We start from the raw sequence: 23,485 nt of genomic DNA, 5'->3' as shown, positions 1-23,485 counted from the left end.
TAATTAAAGATTTAAAAAATTTTAAATTCCGTGAGAACTTTATGAAGGCCCAACATTTATATCTGGACTTCTCCTTTTTGCAGTTTAGTTTTACATTTATACTAAAGAAGCAATTCATGTTTCCTTTGACTTTTGGACAAAAACTACAAAAAGTAATTCTCACATGTCCAAAACAAACATTTAAGAAGAGGTAGGTTCTTGGGGCGCCTGGGTAGCTTAGTCGGTTAAGCGTCCGACTTTCGCTTAGGTCATGATCTCGCGGTTCGTGGGTTTGAGCCCCACGTCGGGCTCTGTGCTGACTGCCAGCTCAGAGCCTGGAGCCTGTTTCAGTCTGTGATTCCCTTCCCTCTCTCTCTGACCCTCCCTTGCTCACGCTGTCTCTCTCTCTCTCTCCTAGAAATAAATAAAACATTTAAAAAAAAAAAAAAAAGAAGAGGTAGGTTCTTCTTCTAATAATTGTAAAATAAAATTGTTGATGTTTTAAAGACACCACTAATGTCTTTCAACTAGCGTCATTACCTCTGTTATGTAATATTAATTTTTGCACTAAAGCCAAACAGCTGAAGAATATGTTACATTTATGAATTATTTTAATCAGAGTCTTATGACATAGCCTAAGACAATATGACATATAAACTAAGCTAAGCCCAAATATGTAATCTGTTAACTAAACCTTTAGAATAATGTGCATTCAATGTCTTAGACACAGAGGCGCACAACAGGACTGACGAGATTTGGCTCTGACCTCAAGCAATGTGCCAGGCACTGTTTATTTATCACCTCCTTTCATTTTTAGAACAACCCTGTATCTTAGGTTTATTACCCTCATTTTATACAGAAGGAAAGTGTCGTATAGAGAGGTTGCCATGCACCTGGTTAGCACTGGAATCAGCTGTTTCCATGGTACTGCTCTGCCCCCAAATAACCAGGAGGTGAGGATAGGTGAGAGCCCTGTGTTGAGGGCACACTGAGAATTCTCAGGGACCTCAGTGATCATCTATCATCTAGTCTAGTGACTTTTAAACTATAATTTTTTTACATTTATTTATTTTGAGAGAGGAAGAGCATGCACAAGCAGGGGAGGGAGAGAGAGAGAGAGCGAGAGCGAGAGAGAGAGAGAGAGAAAGAAAATCACAAGCAGGCTCTGCATTATCAGCACAGGGCCTGACACGGGGCTTGAACTCACAAACCATGAGATCATGACCAGAGCTGAAATCCAGAGTCAGATGTTTAGCTCACTGAGCCACACAGGTGCCCCCAAACTATGATTTTTAAAATAGCAGTTTTGTTGAAATATTCATATACCATATAATTTACCATTTAGATTGTGCAGTTCAGTGGTTTTTGGTATATTCACAGAGTTGTGCAGCCATCACCACAATCAATATTACATTTTTTAAAAAAAATTTTTAAATGTTTTATTTATTTCTAGAGAGAGAGAGAGACAGCGTGAGCAGGGAAGGGTCAGAGAGAGAGGGAGTCACAGACTGAAACAGGCTTCAGAGTCTGAGCTGGCAATCAGCACAGAGCCCGATGCAGGGCTCGAACCCACAAACCGCGAGATCATGACCTAAGCGAAAGTCAGCCGCTTAACCAACTAAGCCACCCAGGCGCCCCTACATTTTTATCACCTCCCAGAAAAAACCCATACCTTTTAGCAGTGAGTCCAGACTCCTTCAACCGCCTGCATGTGCAAGGCAACCATGAGTCAACTTTCTGTTTCTGTAGGTACACCCGTCCAAGACTTTAAATAGAATCCTACAATATATGATCTTTGTAACTGGTTTCTTTCACTTGACATAATTTTTTCAAGGTTCATCCATGTTGTAGCATATATCAGTACTTCATTCCTTTTCATGGCCAAATAGTATACCTTTATCTGAATAGATCGCATTTTGTTCATCCAGTTATCAGTTGATGAACATTGGAATGTGTCCACTTTGGGGCTATTGTGAATACTGTTATTATATACAATCATGTACAAGTTTTTGAGTGGACATGTGTTTGTTTGTTTTGTTTTGTTTTTCATTTCTCTCTGGGGGAGGGCGTGTGCCTCCCCCAGGAGTAGAATTCCTGGGTACCATGATAATTATGTGTTTAACCTCCTGAAGAGCTGTCAACTATTTTCCAGAGCAACTACATCATTTTACATTCTCATCAGCAGTGTGTATGAGGGTTTCAGTTTCTCTACATCCTCTCCAACACTTGCCAAATTATAATTTTTTAACCACATCCCACAGTAAGAAATATTTTGCATTCTTACCCAGTTTATCCACACACGAATAGCTGAAACAAAAGCTTTGTAAAAGAATACTTATACTCTGTGATGCAGTCTGACATTTTGTATTTCATTGTATTCTTTTTCTTTAGCACAGACATCTTGGCTCTGACCCATTAAAATTGATTTCACAACTCACTAGTTGTGACCTCCAGTTAGAAAAATACTAGGCTGTTTTAACCTCTTCATTTCACACAGGAGGAAATTGAGGCCCTGAGAGAGGTCTTCAGCAGATGATACTGCTAATTAGTTGCAGATTGAAGATTAGAATGCATGTCTGTTGGCTTCCTGCTTTAACTTTTGACATCTCAAATTTAGTTGCCCTCATATTCAGTACTTTCTTTTGTCTCTGGAGTGGTAAAGTGTGAATCATTAAGGGTGAATTCTGTAAGCACCCAGTGAAAGTTGCTCTGATTCTTTGGTGAGCAGTTTCCAGAAGTGAAATTGCCTCCCAGAATTACACAACTTCCTTTTCATTATTCTTGCTCTGCATCTTAGTGGGTTTTTAAAAAATGTTTGTTTGTTTGTTTAGAGAGCAAGCAGGGGAGGGGCAGAGAGAGAGAGAGAGAGGAAGAGGAAGGGAGAGGGAGAGGGAGGGAGATAATCCCAAGCAGTCTCCACACCATCAGTGCGAGCCCTCCCCGGGTTCAGATCTCATGCCCATGAGATCATGACCTGAGCCAAAATCAAGAGTTGGATGCTTAACTGACTGAGCCACCAAGGCACCCACCTCTCTCTTAATGTTTTTAAAGAACAAAATATCGGGGCGCCTGGGTGGCTTAGTCGGTTAAGCGTCCGACTTTCACTTAGGTCATGATCTCGCAGTTCGTGGGTTCGAGCCCCGCGTCGTGCTCTGTGCTGACTGCCAGCTCAGAGCCTGGAGCCTGTTTCAGTCTGTGACTCCCTCTCTCAGACCCTCCCCTGCTCACGCTGTCTCTCTCTCTCTCTCCTAGAAATAAATAAAAATATTAAAAATATATATATATAAAATAAAGAACAAAATATCCTTAAAAAAAAACATTTAAAAATTTTTTTAAATGTTTATTTATTCTTGGGTTGGGAAGCAGAGAGAGAGGGAGACATAGAATCCGAAGCAGGCTCCAGGCTCTGAGGTGTCAGCACAGAGCCCGACACAGGGCACCAACCCATGAGCTATGAGATCATGACCTGAGTTGAAGTCGGATGCTTAACCGACTGAGCCACCCAGGTGTCCCAAAAAGAGATTTTTAAAAAGAGACAAAATGTTGCTGAAATGATCTGTCTTGATATAAGCATCTGCATCCTTGTTGACCCCCTGGGAATTTGATCATTGCTACAAATTTCTTATTGTCTTGGATACATGTTTCTACAGAGACCTGGCTAAAACTCTTCCAAGAAGAATAGCAGTGATAATTATAGCAGACTTGTTAGATTTGCCTACAGACTTGTCTGTCACAGTGTTGCTGAATAATAGAGTAGTGAGCCTTTAATGTACAGTACTTGAAGTTATTTAGTGGTTCTGTTTTTTTCATATTCCTTTAGTTTAACTCAAAAGTTTGAGTAAACAGGGGCGCCTGGGTGGCTTAGTCGGTTAAGCGTCCGACTTTTGCTTAGGTCATGATCTCGCGGTTCGTGGGTTCAGGCCCCGCGTCGGGCTCTGTGCTGACTGCCAGCTCAGAGCCTGGAGCCTGTTTCAGTCTGTGACTCCCTCTCTGTCTGACCCTCCCCTGCTCACGCTGTCTCTCTCTCTCTCTCTCCTAGAAATAAATAAAACATTAAAAANCAGTGATAGAGACGAATTCATGTATGTCCTTAATCACAGTCAATGTAAGTGGAATAACTTGAAAAACAAAGAGTTTGTCAGCTACGTGAAGTTTACAAGAAACACGATTAAAAACAAGGATGCAGACACTTTTAAAGTACAATAGCAGAGGGGCGCCTGGGTGGCTTAGTCGGTTAAGCGTCCGACTTTCGCTTAGGTCATGATCTCGCGGTTCGTGGGTTCGGGCCCCCCGTCGGGCTCTGTGCTGACTGCCAGCTCAGAGCCTGGAGTCTGTTTCAGTCTGTGACTCCCTCTCTCTCTGACCCTCCCCTGCTCACACTGTCTCTCTCTCTCCTAGAAATAAATAAAACATTAAAAAAAAAAAAATTTTAAACCGTTATGTAATTTCATTCAAAACATATGCATAAAGTTCCTTCTATTTAGAAAGCAATGTACTAGGTGCCAAGAGGGCAAGAGGCAAAGCAGATCTGTCCTTGATCTCAAGAATCTTTCTATCAAGTAGAATTTATAAAATTGTGTTATGATAAAGGAAGTGACCTATGCTGATTGGGAATAGGGCCAGGGCAGTCCAGGAAAGGGTTCTATAAGGAGGTGGTCTTTCTTGGAGTCTTGAAAGGTGAATAGATTGAGGAAGGGATAAAATATATGGTATATCAAGGATATTAAAAAAATATATGGTATATCAAGGGAGTAGAAACTGGTAATGGCATAATTTTGGAGTTTCTCTTTTCATGTCAAAATTCTATGGAGTTAGGCTTCTCCCTATCAGAGAGGGAAGTTAAATAAAAGAAATGCTAGAATGAATCTTGTGATACTAGATTATTTGATGCTAGATGTGTGTGTGTGTGTGTGTGTGTGTGTGTATAAACAGGTAGATAAATAAATATACATACATATGTGTGTATACATATATACATGTATATATGTATATATATATGTATGTATTCCTGGTTCTGTCCCCTAAGAGAGCCCAGAAGCAGTGATACCTCAGTAGTAATGAAAATATGTAGTGTCCAGATATGGTTTCTCCAATAAAAGGAATCAAGACTCCTTGGAGTACTTGATTCTAGGCCTAGGGGCCAGGCAAATACAAGACAAGTTTGGGACATCTTATAGTGCTAGAAAGTAAGAATGTGCTAAAAAAAAAAAAAAAAAAAAAGTTGGTGGCATATTGAAAGGCACTAGAGACAAGCTGAAAGAGCTCCAAATAACCAAAGCTAGGAACAATTTGAGCAACAAAATAAAATTACCCAGGGAATAGAATAATACAGGAATTATTATAACTCAGGAAATAAAATAAGTATCATGAGTCTATCCTAATATAAATAAATGATTGCATAAATAAATAAACAAGAAAGAACAATTCTTCCTAATAGAAGAATCCCAAATAAAAAATGCAGAAGGAATGAGGGCAAGAGAAAAATCATCATTAGAACAGCACAGTAATAATTGCTGAAGGCAATATCAGCCCATGACTGCTAAAATTAGTAAAAGTTTAAGGAGGAACAGAATTAAAGTATCTCCCTCCAAATATTTACGAATTATAAAGGGAAACATAGTAGCTTTACAGTGGTGAAACCTGGCAGACACTTCCTTAACCAAATGATCAGGGTTAACATCAGCATTAACAAGACATCAACATCACCAGCCTTCTGATACGAAGCACTGAGGAAGAAGGCACATCGTATCTATAGTATTCCTCCCAAAATTCTATAACTTCACTCTACTCTGTGAAAGCATCATAATTTAAAAAGTAAACCCCCTTTTACTTTTTAAGGATTGTAAAAAGTTCTAGGCTCTTCTGGTATTTCCCTGCCCCAGCTCTGGAATCAACTACTTCTTCAAGGAGCCCTCATTCTTTTTATTGAAGAAACCAAGAAACGCAAATTGAGGGACATTCTACCTAATACCTGACCAGTATTTTTCAAAAGTGTCATGGTCACAAAAGACAAAAACAGAGGATACTGTCATAGACCTTGGAAGAGACTTAAGAAGCCATAACCATTAAATGTAGTATAGGATTCTGGAACAGAAAAAAGCCTTTAGTGGAAAAAGTAGTAGAATTTGAATAAAGTCTATAGTTTAGATAATAGTACTGTACCAATGCTAATTTCTTAATTTTGATAATTGTGCTGTGGGACTATAAGATAAAGCTAGATGAAAGGTACATGGGAACGTTTGTACTTTATTTGCAACTCTTGTGTAAATCTAAAATTATTTCAAAAGAAGTTTTTTAAAAAGCTTAACTTTCAAAAGCTTTTTTTAAGTATGTGAATTTAGTCACTGTTTTTGTAAAAAAAATATATACGCTTAGAAATAAATGTAGTTTATATTCTGAAAAAACATTATGTGGGAACATTTTCATGTTGCTTTTATTTAAAATTTCCCTTTGCACCTTGAAGGTTTTTTATGTTTTTTTTTTTCTTTTAATCATTTGCTCCTATGGTGCCTGGCTGGCTCTGTTGGTAGAACATGCAACTTTTGATCTTGAGGTCATGAGTTTGAATCCCATGTTGGGGGTGGAGATTACGAAAAAATAAACAGGGGCCACCTGAGTGGCTTAGTCAGCTAAGCATCTGACTTCGGCTCAGGTCATGATATCACGGCTCATGGATTTGAGCCCCGCATCAGGCTCTGTGCTGACAGCTAGAACCCTGGAACCAGCTTCAGATTCTATGTCTCCTTCTCTCTCTGACCCTTCACTTTTCATGCTCTTTCTCCCTCTGTCTCAAAAAAATAAAATAAATCTTTAAAAATTTTTGAATGATAATAAACTGCAAAAGTTGCTCCCTTTTACCTACTGACATTCAAATCAGAAAGAGTTCTTGATAAAAAAAAAAAGAAAAGTTTAAAACTTTACATTCTATTTCTTGTTTTTAAATTTTTTTTAATGTTTATTTATTTTTGAGAGAGAGAGAGGGAGCATCAGTGGCTGAGGGACAGAGATCGAGGGAGACCCAGAATCTGAAGTAGGCTCCAGGCTCTGAGCTGTCAACACAGAGACTGATGTGAGGCTCAAACACGTGAAACATGAGATCACGACCTGAGCTGAAGTCAGATGCTTAGCCAATTGAGCCACTCAGTCTATTTTTTAAAATAACATTTTTTAAAGTTTATTTACTTATTTTGAGAGAGAGAGTGAGAGTGAGACAGCATGAGTGGGGGGAAGGACAGAGAGAGAGGGAAAGAGAATCCTAGACAGGCTGTCAGTGCAGAGGCCAATGTGGGGCTTGAACCCACAAAACGTGAGATTATGACCTGAGCCAAAATCAGAGTCGGACAGTTAACCAACTGAGCCACCCAGGTGCCCCAACATTTTCTTTGAATGAGTGAGTTTGTACTTTGTTCTCTCTAATTTGTGGGGGGGGGGGGGGGACTGTGTTCAGGCAACTGTGCCTCTTGCACAAGTAACCATTTCAAGAGCAAAACAAACAAACAGAAAGAGTGGGAGGGGGGAGAAAGAAAGATATGAGATTAGGAGATTAGATTTATAAGAACAGGATAATACTAGTGACAGATCATTTGCTTTTGTCTCAGCCTGGGTTCTGCAAGACAGTTTGCTTAGTTAGGTTAAGTCTGTAAATGCATTTATTAGAGTAGGTTTCCCGGAGCAGACACAGACCTCACCCTCAGCAACAGTTTAAGGAAGCAGATACCTGGGGCCAAATTTCCCAGTGAGTCATTGCCCAACCCTTAAACTTTAAAGAACCTTTGTTCAAGAGATTTTTATCAATAAGCTACAGCTCCCCATAGGACATTTAGCCATCTAACCTCAAGCTACCTAGTGTGATAAAAGAACTTTGAAGTGGGAATTAGAACTTTGGCCCTCATACTTAACTAGTTGTGGAGTTGGGGAAAATTATTGGACCATCATGTGGCTCAATTCCCTTATTATACAAAGGGTGATTTGACTACTTGATTTCTAAGCTTCCCTCTTGAAGTTAAAATCTGCCCTGTGTATCTAAAACTGAAGGCATCATCCTTAGCAAACAGTTCCCCTTTCTATGTATCCAATTATTATTTGTTATACCACTGTCCTTCCAATCTCTGAGGCTAGAAATCTTAGAGTTATTTCCGTTATATCCATTTCCTTTAACTTTTGCACACAATTGATAACCAATCCAGCCATTCTTCCCTCACAGTTGAGGTAGTGTGCTCACTTTAGTAGCACATATACTAAACTTGGGATGATACAGAGAAGATTAGCATGGCCCCTGCTCAAGGATGACACACAGTTAAAGTGGTAGTAGAATGCATTTGGCCTAAGAGGCTGGGTTTTGGAGTCTGAACTCGGCCTTCTGCTTGGGCCATATATTAGCCACATGACCCCTGGCACATTACTCAACCTCAATGAACCAAGCTGGGTTTTTTTTTGGTTTGTTTTTAATGAAAATAACACTAGTCTTATCTTCAGGGTTGTTATAAGGCTTAAATGAGTTAGTAAGTGTCCAATAAGTGATAGTGCCTCTTATTTGTACATAGCAGTGCAATAGATTGGATCTTAGAGTCAAATGGGCCTTTGGAAAAAAATAGTCAAAGATATTGTAGGCCAAGGGCACGTGAGTGGCTCAGTTAGTTAAGTGTTCGACTCTTGGTTTTGGCTCAGGTCATGATCTCATGGTTTGTGAGTTCGAGACCCTCTTCAGACTCTGCGCTATCAGAGTAGAGCCTTCTTGGTATTCTCTCTCTCCCCCTCTCTCTGCCTCTCCCTCATGTACATTCTCTCTTACTTTCACTCTCTCTCTCAAAATAAATAAACATAAAAAAAGATATTGCAGCCCAAACTGAATACCTCTTTCTAGATGGGTCTTTCCAGGTATTGGTACATGTCCTTCTCACTCTTAAGAAGAGAATTTCTAGGATTAGGAAGTTGTCCAAAAGCCTGAGAATGGGATTCCCATCTAACAGAGAGTTGGTAAGGAGGGAGAGATAGCACACTTTTAATTCAAGCTCATGAAAGTCAAGATGTTCAAAATGGAGAGTATTTCAAGCAGGCCCTAGTTAATTCTAAGTTTCACTGAAAGAAGAGATGATTTTTCTCGGATGCTGGCCATTCTGGAAAGATAATTGCCACTACACTTACTGAAAGATAAATTGTATAGGTTTGCAGTTTTGAAAAGATTCAAAACCTTTGCTACCCAATTTTTTTACCATGGCCAAAAGTGATGGATTTAATCATTATTCATTACTTGTAGTGGAAAGAAAATTGACTTTGGAAATCAGAGAGAATATGGATTTGAATCCCAACTCTGCTACTATGTGACTAAGAGATCAGTTAATATTTCTGAATTTCAGTTTTTCATCATAAATATAAGATGTAAAACCAATGTTGTAGACTGGTTCTGAGAAATAAGTGAGATATGTACTTCATATAAGTAGATGCTTTAAAATGCTCATTTCTGGGGGCTCCTAGGCATCTCAGTCAGTTAAGCTTCCGACTCTTGATTTCGGCTCAGGTCATGATCTCATGGTTCATGAGATTGAGCCCCTCATCAGACTCTGCACTGGCTGTGCAGAACCTGCTTGGGATTCTCTCTTCCTCACTCTCTGCCCTTCCCCTGCTTGTGCACTTGCGCTCTCTCTCAGAAATAAATAAAAATAAACATTAACAAAATAAAATGTTCACTTCTTTACAGGACTGTGATTTTTAACCTTAGCGTGGAATTTTTAGCTTCCTGTGGTGTGTCACTGGGATTTTTCTTACAGGCATGTATATTTCAACATACGTAAAACAAAACTCATAATTCTCCCACTTCTTCCTATATTTACTGTCTCTCTTAATAACATCAACAATCTTCTAATCATTCAAGTTTGATAATGCCAGTTTTGATTCCTTCTCTATCCCTAAGTCCATTTGATTCTAAGAACTGTAAGTTCTCTACCTACCTTTCCATTCCTACCTATCCTAATGTAAACCTTGATTACCTCTCTCTTAGACAGTTTTAGGATCTTTTTGACAAGTAAATTAGACTCCAGTCTTTGCCCCACTGATCAAGTTATTCACTGCTGCAGAATCAGCTTTTAAAACATGGTTCCCATTATGTTACTTGCTTTTTCAGAAACTTTCCCAGTTCTACCAAAGAGACTGTGGACGATCCACTATAGAACTCTTATCTTACAGATTTAGGTGTTGGGCTCAGGGAAATCATTTTTTTGGGAGTGGCACGTTAAGACTAGACCTTATCTCTGCTCACTCATAGGCTAGTTCTTTCCACTATTGGAATATGGCCCAAACACCTTAACATGTTTTTCAAGGCTTTTCCCATTCTGGGCCCATTCTTTTCCTACTTTATCTACCACTACTCTTGTATGTACAGCCAACTCCATTGAAGTATTCTATGCTATTTCAGCTCCCTAACAACATAATGCTGGTCTCCCTACTTGGGATGCAATTTCCTCCTCCTGGCCTCAGTTGATGAAGTTCTGCCCCTCTGTAAGTTCCAAGTCAATCTGATGTCTCTTCCCTTCCTGCCTATTAAGCCAGAAAATCAAATCCCCTACTGTTAGACCATGCACTGCCTCTAACCATATTTTGCTTCGCACTACAATTATTGGGTACATGTCAGCAAGCCCCAGCAAGGGCAGGGCCCTCTCCCTGTACTTTATAGAAAGTAGCTAGTTACTCAGTAACCTGATATCAAGAGTCCATCAAAAAGCATGTACTCATTCTCACCTTTATCTCTTTCATAGAGTGCTGCTTATCACATTACTAAGAAATAATAGTATGCTTCTGTAAAGAGAAGTGTGGTGAGGGTGTGAGCCACCTCATTCCTTGAATAAAAAGTATCTTATCCTCGCCTTAAACCAAGATAGATATTCTGACTTTTCCTGGATTTCTGGCCAATATTAATCAAAACCATGGAATTAGACTTGGAAATTAAATCCTCCCACTCTTTTTAAACCATATTCAGTCCCTCAAATAATGATTTTTCCTCTTTACAAACAAATTTGAGAACATATCTTCTATTTTTTTTCTTTGATCCAGAATTGATTGCAGTAGAAGCACTGACAACTTTGATACCCACACCTACGTTGGAAGCATAATTGTACCAGTGTCTTAAAGTGTTGTTCAGTATTTCCTAAACTTGGCTCAAAGGGTCATTATTCTGGTTTTATATAACTAAGTTTAGCGGAATTGTTTTTGCTTCTGTATCTTTTTCTTATTAGAATAAGGGCTGAAATCTTTCGTGGGTCTCTCAGATTCAACCTGGGAAGCAGATAAACATATATTTGATACATTGAAGTTTACTTCAAAGAATGGGTATAGAATTAAGATTATTTTATCCAGGAAGAGCAAGATTCTTAAAAAACCAATGTGTATCACTTACTTATTCTGTGTCAGGGTCTTTTCTTTATCTTATTTATTCCTCATAAGGATATTACGAAAGAAATACTATTGTTATGGATGAGAAATCTAATTTTTAAAAAAATTTTTTTATTAAAAAATTAAACATTTTTTTAAATGTTTTGTTTATTTCTGAGAGAGAGAAACAGCGTGAGCAGGGGAGGGTCAGAGAGAGAGAGAGATACAGAATCTGAAGCAGGCTCCAGGCTCTGAGCTAGCCGTCAGCACAGAGCCCGATGCAGGGCTCAAACCCACAAACTGTGTGATCATGACCTGAGCCAAAGTAAGACACTTAACCGACTGAGCCACCCAGGTGCCCCTAGAAATCTAATTTTTAAGGATGGAGCCAAAACTCCCACTTAAATGCATCCGTGTCTAATGCCAGAGCTCCTTACCATGAGGGGATTCTGTGTTACCTTCCAACATGGGGATTAAAACAAATAAGTAAAAACAACAAAACCCACATTGTTTACAGACAAGACTCTATTTGGAAGAACAAGTACTACCTGTGGAAAAAGTAGTGTGCTCTTTAAGGCTGCTTATCACTTACTTTGCATAACAGAACTTTTAGTGTAAAATAGCAGTCCAGGTTCCTTGGTTAAGCCCACTGTGTTCTGTGGTCAAGGTTGCTAGAAACAGTACATGGTGAACTCTGCATTCGATCAGATCAGTTATGCTCTGCAGTTGTCAAGAGACCTGCAAGTAGTACTTTTATCTATAGTTTTCACTCTTCAAATAAGGAAACTATGGACTCATTTCTAATCTTTTTTCTTTTTTTAATATTTTTATTTATTTCTAGGAGAGAGAGAGAGACAGCGTGAGCAGGGGAGGGTCAGAGAGAGAGGGAGATACAGACTCTGAAATAGGCTCCAGGCTCTGAGCTGGCAGTCAGCACAGAGCCCGACGCGGGGCTCGAACCCAGGAACCGCGAGATCATGACCTAAGCGAAAGTCGGACGATTAACCAACTATGCCACCCAGGCGCCCCGACTCATTTCTGATCTTACGTCTTCTGGACAAAAGTTGGAACTCCTTTGGTAACTACTAGGGCAAAAACTCCTTTAGCAATTTCTGTCTCCCAGACAATCCAGATTAATGGACAGGGACTAGACGATTTCAGGGGCATAGCTTTATGTATTCATTGACTTAAATGAGTTTTAGAAAAGAATTTCAGAATAGAGGTTTTGGCCCCTGAATTTAAATTACATTATACTTCGGACGCCTGGGTGGCTTAGTCGGTTAAGCGTCTGACTTTCGCTTGGGTCATGATCTCACAGTTCGTGGTTTCGAGCCCCGCGTCGGGCTCTGTGCTGACTGCTAGCTCAGGGCCTGGAGCCTGTTTCAGTCTGTGACTCCCTCTCTCTCTGACCCTCCCCTGCTCACGCTGTCTCTCTCTCCTAGAAATAAAAATTAAAAAAAAAAAAAAATACATTATACTTCCCCAAGTTGTTAAGATTGTTAAAATGTAAAAATAATAGTAGCCAGTTCTCATATATATACTTAAATTGCTCTTAATACATTATAACCTACTTAATATTTTAAATATATCCACTCCTTAAATCCATAGCAAAACACTAATAATGGCAAGTATTATTCTCATTTTTCAGTTGAAGAAACAAACTATATGTACTAAGTTATATAGTTTGTTCAAGGTAATAGAAGTTATGATTTTAACTGAAGGTTATCTCAACTTAAAGCCCTCACTCTTTACATTATACCATGCTATGTCCCCAGCTATCTCTCCAAGCCAAGTGGTCAGTGATGCAGTTAGGGGAGAAAGGGCAGCCAAAAGAAACTTGGATGTAGGTAGAACTTAATTTGGACCTGAATCTACACAGATGCCAAGTGTACTTCCCCTGGGATGTAACTCAGAAGAGTGGAACATTTCACTCCAAATGTGACTTTGGAACAGATTTAAGTTCAGAGGAAGGCCAACTGATGTTTGCACAGTGAGGTCAGTCAAAAAATGATGGAACTGGAAGGGACCTTAGAGATCATCTGGTCTAACCTTCTCATTTTACAGGAAACTACAACCCAGGTATTGAATCATTTGACCAAGGTTACAGTTTTTGAGAGAGAACTGGTAGAGGAGTGTGGTCTGCTGGTCTAGGGAGAGCTCTCTGTTCTCTCTTATGCCACACCACTGCCAGCCCTTGGCTACTAGAGAATCCACTTCTGTGTCTGTGTCTAATACTCTGACTTTCTTTATTGCATAGGTATTAGTATCTGGAGACAAGATGGAATCAACTCCATTTAATAGACGGCAATGGACTTCAGTATCATTGAGGGTAACGGCCAAAGAACTTTCTCTTGTCAACAAGAACAAGTCATCGGCTATTGTAGAAATATTCTCCAAGTAAGTGCTGATCCTTGTCCAAAAGGACCATCTGTTGAGCAAACATTACCACCTGTTAGGGAAATCAGTAAGGGAAGTACATGGTGTAAAATGGCTTCATTGAGGGGCACCTGGGTGGCTCAGTCAGTTAAGTGTCCAGCCCTTGGTTTCAGCTCAGGTCATGAGCTCCTGGTTCGTGACTTAGAGCCCTGCGTCAGGCTCCGCTGCTGGCAGTGCATAGCCTGTTTGGGATTCTCTCTCCCTCTCTCTCTGACCCTCCCCTGCTCCTTCTCTGTCTTAGAATAAGTAAACTTAAGAAAAAACTCTAAAAAATGGATTTATTGAGCACCTTCTGAATTTTAAGCACCATACAAGACACTGTAGAGGAGGATGATAATAATCAAGAGACACATTCTCTATCCTTGAATTTTTGTTTAGTTAGGGAATGAAAAAGTTACAAACACAAAAGATGATTATAAAACACGTACTTATTAAGCAAAATGTCAGCAAATCCAAAATGAATGGGAATAAGGACTAGAAATAGAATAGGAGAGAGAGAGAGAGAGAGCATCATGGGCAGAAGCTAATCAGGAAGGCTTTTTGGTTGAGGTGAGTTGTGAGGCATGTATTGATTTAGTTGAAGGGAGCATTAGGTACACTCTATACCTGCATTGTCCAGTACAGTAGCCACTACATATGTGCCTATTTAAATTTAAATTAATTAAAATTAAATAATACTTAAAATTCAGTTCATTAGCTGCACTAACCACATTTCAAGTGTCCAATAGCTACATGTAGCCAGGGCTACCATTCTGGAAATCACAGAAGCATTTCATCAGTTGCATAAAGTTCTTTTGAACAGTGAAAACTGTGTAGGCAAACTATGGCCCACTGGCTGCCTTGTTTTAGTAAATAAAGATTTAACGGGACATGGCCATATCCATTTGTGCATCATCTGTGGCTGCTTTCATGCTACAGGGGCAGAGTTGCAGCAGAGACCATATGACCTAAAGTCTAAAATATTTACTATCTGGTTCCCTAAGAAAAAGTTTGCTTACCCCCTACTCTGGACCATGAGTTCTTTGATATGAGGGCCCCTTTCCCACTTATCTTATATGCCTAGTGTATAGAATGGTGAATGGAATATAGTAGGCACTCAACAGATGTTGAAGGAATGGTATATGTAAGTAACATACCAGGGATGCACAGACACATGGACTTTACTCAGGGAGACACCATACTGGGGAGGAGCTTAGGACAGCTGGTAGGTTTACCTCACTAGTAGAGTTTGTTAATTAATAGGAAGCTATAATACATTTAAGAGATAAAAGATGGTCAAAATTTGAAGAAAGTAATTCTGGGAGCTGTATCCAGGATACAACTAAATAGCAATAGCAGGTTTCTAGAACCTACAATGTCACCTTTTCTTCAAGAACAAATCCATCAAGTACTTGCTTTGTGAAAACACTGCCCTTCCAAATTGTTGACTTTGTTTACTGCTTAAGGTAGAATAAAGGTGGAGAGAGACTGCATAGTCCTTTTGCCTTCTACATTGTGGATTTTGTATTGTAATTTTATGGAAACATGTTATTCTTACCAAAAGGAAGGAAGGAAGGAAAGAAGGAAGAAAGAGAGAGAGAGAGAAAATCAGTAAAGATATTTTAGAAAAAAGGGACAGAGATCTAGAAAGGTAGTAAGACTTAATCCTTGACCTCAGAAATTGATGATTTAACTTAGTATGGTTTATATAGTAGATGAAGTCCCCAAACTTCCTTCATCTTAAGAATCACCTGGGATACCTATTGATAATATGGTGCTCCTACTAGGTATTTATCCAAGGGATACAGGTATGTTGTTTCAAAGGAGCACATGCACCCCAATGTTTATAGCAGCACTACCAACAATAGCTAAAGTATGGAAAGAGCCCAAATGTCCATCAATGAATGAAAGGATAAAGAAGATGTGGTATACACACACACACACACACACACACACACACACACACACACACACACACACTGAGTACTACTCAGCAATCCAAAAGAATGAAATCTTACCATTTACAACTGTGTGGATGGAACTTGAGGGTATTTTGCTAAGTGAAATTATTCAGAGAAAGACAAATATCATATGACTTCACTCATATGAGGACTTTAAGATACAAAACAGATGAATATAAGGGAAACAAAAATAATATAAAAACAGGGAGGGGGATGAAACACAAGAGGCTCATAAATATGGAGAACAAACAGAGTTACTGGAGGGGTTGCAGGAGGGGGGATGGGCTAAATGGGTAAGGGGCATTAGGAATCTACTCCTGAAATCATTGTTGTACTATATGCTAACAACTTGTATATAAATTTTTAAAAAGAAATTGAATAGGCACTGCAAACTTAAGATACACCAAAAATAAATAAATAAATAAATAAATAAATAAATAAATAAATAAATAAATAATATGGTGCCCCAGTTATCTATTGCTGCATGGAAAAAAATATCTCCAAAATTTAGTGGCTTGAAATACTACCATTTATTTTGCTTGTGAATCTCCAATTTGGGTAGGGCTTGCCTCTGCTTCCATTAGCATCAGCCAAGGTGGCTCAAAGATGGGGCCCATAGTCCTCTAAAGAGTCACTCACTCACAAGTCAGGTCATTGCTGCTGGCAGTCATCTGGGATCTCAGCTGGGGCCCTGGTCAGAATACCTACACATGGCTTTTCCATGTGGCTGTTTGGCTTAGTTCGCTGGTTACCAGGGCAAGCATCCAGATACAGAGAGAGGAAGAGAACAAAGGAAGAAGGGAGACAGGATCAGGAGTTGTGTGGCCTTTTATGACCTAGCTTCAGAAGTTTTACAGAATCACTTTTGCCACATTCTCTTCATTAGGAGCCAGTCTCTAAGGTTGGCCCATATTCAGAGGGAGGAGAACTTGACTCTACTTTTTGGTGGGAGGAATGTCAATTTTTTTTAATGTTTATATTTGAAAGAGAAGGGAGAGAGGAACAGAGAGAGAGGGAGACAGAGGATCTGAAGCGGGCTCTGTGCTGACAGCAGACAGTCCAATGCAGGGCTTGAACTCATGAACCGTGAGATCATGACCTGAGCCGAAGTCTGATGTTTAACCACCTGAGCCACCAGGTGCCCCAGGAATGTCAAAGATTTTTTTGGACATGTTTTAAAACTATCTTATATGGCTTCCCTGGCCCCTCCCCTAAAGATTCTGATTCGATGTGTCTAGAATGGGGCCCAGGAATTTGTGCTTTCAACAAGTATCCCAGGTGAATTTTACTTTCAGGAGGTTTAGGAAGCACTGGTAGTGAAAGAAATGGACTTGTGAACTTGAACATAAAGCAGAAGGAATAAGGTTTATGATAGGTTCAAACAAAGGATTGTGGAAACTAACCATGGATAAAGGGAATGGGAAAGCAAGCAGTCTAGCATGGAGAGATACAAAAGGGAGAAGGGACTAGTACAGTTTAGTTTGAGCCAGATGATAGATGGCCTTGAATGCTATACTAAGTTTAGGATTTAGTTAGATAAACAAGGGAAACAATTGAAGGTTTTCGTGCAGAGAGAAGGACATGATCAGACTTGTATTTTAGAAAGATGCTTCTGGCAACAGTGTAAAAGGTAGGCTGGAAAGGTGAGAGATTGATAGCATAGAGACAAGTGGTGAGGCTTTCTTGAGAACCCGAGTGAAAGCTGTTGAGGGAGGGGGGCAGCAGGAATGGAAAGGAAGGGAAGGAATTGAGACAGTGTTGTGATGTGATTAATGGGAGTTGGAAACTCCCTGTTCTGCAGAGAAACTTCTCCACATTCTTACCCTTTTCACCCTCCCTAGCCCCACCTCTCTTCAGCTGAACTTGGCTTTCCCTCCACTTGCCTTCTGTCTCTGAGCAGTGGCCGCCTGTTCGTTCTGCAAATGCTGGGGCTGAGAGTCAGGGTTGCTGCTGTCCTAAATCTCCACTGCTGGTTCCCATCCATTGTTTTTCATTCCTTTTTCTGAAGTTCTAAATCTGTGCTTTGAGGCTCACATCTAACTGTACTATACTCTTTCTATATTCCTCTTTATTGCGGTGGTTTGCCAGCCACCTGGCCAAGCTCCCCACCTTCACTGAGGACAGTCACTTCTAGCTTCATTCTCTCCTCAGTGTTTCTCAGTGAGAGCTGAAGGTGCTATTGGCATTTTTAATGAGGCAGACCTCCCTCTACAGTATGTTCATCATCTTGCCTTCCTCCAAATGCTAGTAGTACCCCATGACATTGTGATATCCAAAAAAGAAAAATGGGGTGGAAGGGAAACCTTAGGAACATTCCCTTGCACACTTCAGATGTCCCCCAGGGCCCATAGGCCCCCAGTGAAGAATCACTGGTCCACATAAATGATCTGTCTCATACTCTGAACTCATAATTTCTTGATCTTCCCTGCTTCTTCAACCGACACATTGTCTCCCATGGCCCTGCATCCAACCCCAACCTTATCTCATGCAGAATCCATCTCTGGAATGTGCATTTGGAATACCTCTCTGATTGGAGCCTCCTGTCCTAATACTGTTCCGCTCTCTTATTCCCACTGACGCTGCTCTTGGGCCAAAGCAGGACATCCAGGCCGTGGATGTCAGTCTCCCTCTTGGCTTCACTTCCTTCCCTGCCTACCTCAGTTGGTCACTTCAATGAAACTCTCACCCCTTCCTCAGTTCCTTCCCAGCCCTTTATTCTGTCATTGCCTCACCCAGCCAGTTCTTAAGATAGAGGAATTGCGTCTTTTAGCACTGATGAGAGTTAGGAAGTTGGGAAAATCCATTCATCTTAGGGGCCTTCTTAATCTTACAGAGAGAGAGCAAGAAATTGTCTCAGAGGTCACCTCCTACCATAGCAGGGTGACTGTCTTTTCTCTATGAAGGTTGTAAGGGCAAATGGCAGTTATGCAAAACTGTAAATCCTGAAGTCATTAACAGAATCTATGTGCCAGGCATCATGCTAGATTTTTTTTTTTTTTTGAGAGAGAGAGAGTGTGTGTGTGTTTGTAAGAGAGAGAGAGATCTGGGGAGGGGGTGGGGTAGACAGAGAGGATCCCAAAGCAGGCTCAGTGTGGGAGCCCAAAGTGGGGCTCTCTCCCATGAACCATGAGATTGTGACATGAGCTGAAGAGCTGGATGTTTAACCGACTGAGCCACCCAGATGCCCCTGTATTAAACTAGTTTTGAAGGATAAATGGAGTTTTATTTGGCAGGCTAAGAGGATTCTGGAAACATTGCAGAGAACCACAGGAGGGCTAAGGCACAGAAGTAGTACAGGGCATGATGTGCACTTAGGACAGATAAACCAGAGAATCATCCTAGATGTCTTCTCCAGGTTTCATGCTCAATGGAGACCCTGAATCAGCATTGCTGATCTTGCTCGAGGCTTTTAGGGTTCACTCCCTGTAGGTTCCCTTCCACAAAGCGTATACTAATCTCTACTTCCAACACCTGCTGACCTGATTTTCTCTTATTTTGAAACACTTTCTGTTATAGGGTTTGGAATGAGTAAACCCTGTACAAGCCTAGTTAAGAGACTATAGGAAACCTTAGGAGGTTTCTGATCAGAGATTAATATAAAAGTGGTATTTGGAAGCATTATCTGGCTCATGTTTGTCAAATTAGCTGGGCTTTACTTTCTGTTAACATGTTTTACCTTTATTTGTATGTAAGAGTAATTTTTCTAGCATAGAGCTTGGGTCTCATGAGTGCTTTTTAGCTCAACTTATTTCTTTTACTGAACCTCTATACTATATAAATCATTAAATTTGAGGTAAGAAAGGTCCTATTGATGAGTCAATTTGAATGTCTAGCTTTGGTTTTATTCACCATTAAATTTAGTGTAACATAATCCTTTGCTTGATTAAAATTTGACTCCTTTGGTGGAATTTGGTTTCTTTGCAAAAGACTCCTCTTGGACTCTTACATTTTTGGAAGTAAAGGGAATTCTGGCTCATTGGTCTTTAACCTCTCTTAATTGAGTTCTTGAGAGAAACCTCAGGGGCCAGGTCTGGGAAGATGGGAAGATGGAAAGGGCTGAGCCTGAGACCCTCCACACCAGCTGTCCTGCTTTGATCTATTTTATATGTTAGGCTCTAAATAAGATACCATTTGGGGGCGCCTGGGTGGCTCAGTCAGTTAAGTGTCCAACTTTGGCTCAGGTCATAATCTCGTGGTTTGTGGGTTCAAGCCCCACATGGGCTCTGTGCTGAAACCTCAGAGCCTAGAGCCTGCTTCAGATTTCTGTCTCTCTCTCAAAAAAATAGGAAAAAAAAAAACCTAAAAAAAAAGATATCATTTGAAGGTAGGATTCTGCAGTGAAAAAAGTTTTAAAACAACTGATCTGACTAACCTTTACCCCATTCCTCTGACAGACAAGGCACTTGATGGCCAGTGATTATGACTGAGGCTCCCAGATAGCCACAAAGCCAAAGCCAGCACACAGACTCCTGCAACCCCACCCCCACACTCATCCCCCCCTCCCCCCATCACACCTCCACCTTGGTTATGACTTTATCGTCTCCATAGTTTCCAGAAGGAACCTGGTTTATATTTAGTTTTTCCTTCATTAAGAAAAAATTGACCCTCAGATCTCCCTGGCTAACTTCGTTTTTTTTTTTTTTCCTTTTTTGCTTCTCTGTAACATTTTAGTGGTGAAATGGTTCCAGAGGAAAATACATTCCCTGAAACTTGGGAGTTTCCATTTTCTCTTTGCTCTCTTTGAGGGCATGCAAGCAAGAGTCATGGCTCAGGAACTCTATTCTGGCCATAGAAAAGTTTGAGGCACTGTTATTACTCCCAAGATAATTTTAGCATCCTCCATCAGCTGCCTGCCCCACAGCTGAGCATTAATGAGCAGTTGCAAGATTAAATTCTGTATGCGAAGAAGAGACTGGAGCACAAGACAATCTGGGAAGGGACGAGGGATAAGATTTTAATTATAGAAATGCCACTGCAAATATTTTTCCCCTCAAATTTGGATCTTCAAAATGCCTTCCCCCTCCCCTGCCCCGGCAAAATCAGCGACCTTCACATTTTGTGTCAGAATTATGCCATGTGTTCTAAGTGCCTTTGAGGAAAGTCAGAGGCCTGAATCCTGTTCTAGCACTGAATTTAGAGGTATGGACCCCAGCGTCTTTTAGCATCCCAAGAGTGCAAAATTGTGAAAAGTACCAAGGTGCTGACTTGGGAGAAAGCAGTGGCATCTGACCTTTCTCCCTGCATATCTAATATTTAGCAAGTACCTCATTATAAATAAAGGGTGGGGATATTTGAATGGAGTTTCAAAACATAATTCAGGACAGCCGCCAGAGGATACACCTGTGTCTTTCAGATGCCTCCATGCTAAAAGGACAGGACTGAAGATGAAAATTATTCTGGTCTTCTTTCTTTAAATCTAGGTTTCTGTTAAGACAGTAAAGGGAAGGGAACCTTTGAGCCTATTTACTCAACTAACCACAGTGCAAGAACTTTGCCTTGGAGAACAATTGTCTAAGAATAAACCTGTCTGCTGATTGGCTCTGGCTCTCATATGTTGTGTTATCACTGTAATATACTGTAGATGATTACCCAGGGGGTGTGGAAACAAGAGTCAAGGCCAATTGTAAGTTCCTTTCTATCTATAATCCACCTTTTTTTCCCCTGCGTTTCCATTTTTAGGGACTCTCAGACAGATGTACTAATGCAAGTGAGGTGGGGGGGTATATGTACAAGGACATTCACAGAAGTGCTGTTTGTAATGGTAGAAAACTGGAAACAATCCAAATGTACATTAAAAGGAGCTTGGGTAAACTAATTATATGTTCATAATGGAAAAGGATTGCCAGGGTTACAAGAGGCTACTGTGTTGCTAAACCGAGGTGTTTGTAGCCTTTGTATCACATGACCTTTCAGCACTTTGTCCTTCCCACATTTTTCCTTCTCTTGGCTTCTCGGCAGTTTCCTGGTTTTCTGCTTACCTCTCTGTTCCTTGTCATTCTCTCTTATCACCTCTTCATCCTCTTCTGACTGCTAAATGTTAGAGTCTCCAGCACCCCTTCTCGCACTGCACACTCTTGTAGGTGATACATATTCCCATGGCTTTAATACCATATGTGGACAGACAAGTCCTAAATTTATATTACTAGCAATATATATTACTAGTTAGTTAACATGGCTGATGCTGAACTCTTTATCTTCCCCATCTCCAAATTTGCTCCTCCTTCAGAATTCCTCATTCCAGTCAGCAGTAATCCCATGGACTCAGCTGCCAAAAACCTGGGATTCGTTCTTGACTGCTTCTTCCCCCTCCCCTCACTACCAGTCCTGTTATTCTACCTCTGGAATACATCTCAAGCCTATTCACTTTTCTTTTACTCCAGTACCACCACCCTGGGCCAAGCCGGTATTACCTCTCATTCATGCCACCTCCTTTGTTGGCCCCTCTAGTCCATTCTCTACACAGCCTCCAGAGCACTCCTTTATTATTTTTTTAAGATTATTTATTTTGAGAGAGAGAGAGAGAGAGAGAAACAGGGTTAGTGGGGGAGGGGCAGAGAGAGAGACTCCCAAGCAGGGCTCCACACTGTCTGAACAGAGCCCAGTGTAGTGAGATCATGAACTGAGCTGAAACCAAGAGTTGTTCACTTAACTGACTAAGCCACCCAGGTGCCCCCAGAGCACTCTTTTAAAAACATGGATTGGATCAGGGACCATTCCTTGTACCTAAGATTACATTCAGAATGCTCAGCATGGCCCACAAAACCTCTGCCTCCTCGCTCCATCTCTTGCTCTCCCTCTCTCGGTGTGTGCCAGCAACACTGGAGATTTATACACCTGAGGCACCTTGGGGCCTTGGTGTGTGCTATTTTTCTGTGCCGGAATGCTTTTCCCACCTTTTTTTGGCCTGGCTAACTCTTTTGGTCAAACTTCAGATCTCAGTCTAAAGGTCATTTTTTCAGGAAGGCTTTCCTTCATACACACAACATACACATACCCCAGACCCCACCCACTGCCTTCTCAGTTTGGTTCTATTGTTAGGCTATTTCATAATTCTGGTTCTTTGTCTTTAAAGGATTTGTTGTGATATATGTGTGTATATATATTAGGTATTATATATTATACCTATATAATATATATATTCATGTGCTTCTGTGTTTAATGTCTAAACTGTAAGCTGAGAGCAGGAACTACATCTCTTGGTGATTTCCTTTTACTATTTTCTCTAGTGCTTGAATAAAAATTCAGCTGTTCTAAGATAGAGAAAGGGAGATGCAGAATAGTATGTACAATATTATCCCATATATGTTCTGTTTAAAATTTTATATATTTTGGATGTTAATCCCTTGTCTGATATATGATTTACAAATACTTTTATTGTATGGAGTGCCATTTCACTCTGTTAATAGTTTCCTTTGATGCACAGATTTTGTTGAAGTTTAGTTTATCTATTTTTGTTGTTGCTTGTGCTTTTATTACAAGAAATCATTACCAAATTCAATGTCATGAAATCTTAGCCCCTGTTGTCTTCTAAGAGTTTTATAGTTTTAGTTCTTACACTTAGGTCTTTAATCCATTTTGACTTAATATTTGTGATTGGTGTAAGATAAGGGTCCAAGTTTTTTTTTTTCATGTGGACACCCAGTGATCCAGTTTTCCCAGCATCATTTGTTGAAAAGATTGTCCATCCCTTATTAGATGGTCTTGGAACACTTGTTGAACAGCCCTTGACTACATATGTGAGGGTTTATTTCTGGGCTATATTCCTT

General features: G+C 40.2%; 1 protein-coding gene and 1 non-coding gene across 5 annotated transcripts in view; both read left to right on the top strand.

The window, feature by feature from the left end:
- Positions 1–23,485, top strand: part of LIMA1 (LIM domain and actin binding 1) — an 85,643-nt gene that overhangs the window by 14,257 nt on the left and 47,901 nt on the right. For all 4 annotated transcript variants that reach the window (XM_039241391.1, XM_039241392.1, XM_039241390.1 and 1 more), the window contains exon 2: positions 13,601–13,740. In XM_039241391.1, the coding sequence (XP_039097322.1) occupies positions 13,622–13,740 (119 nt within the window). In that variant the 5' untranslated portion in view covers positions 13,601–13,621. The remainder of the gene's footprint in view (positions 1–13,600; positions 13,741–23,485) is intronic.
- Positions 8,193–8,299, top strand: LOC120237941. The gene has a single exon (XR_005530084.1). It is a non-coding gene; the product is annotated as a U6 spliceosomal RNA (small nuclear RNA).

This window comes from Hyaena hyaena, unplaced genomic scaffold (genome assembly GCF_003009895.1).
Source record: "Hyaena hyaena isolate Hyena2069 unplaced genomic scaffold, ASM300989v1 scaffold_192, whole genome shotgun sequence".
Lineage (NCBI taxonomy): Eukaryota > Metazoa > Chordata > Mammalia > Carnivora > Hyaenidae > Hyaena > Hyaena hyaena.
The sequence above is the reverse complement of the archived record's forward strand: the minus strand, read 5'-3'. Positions and strand labels throughout refer to the sequence as shown.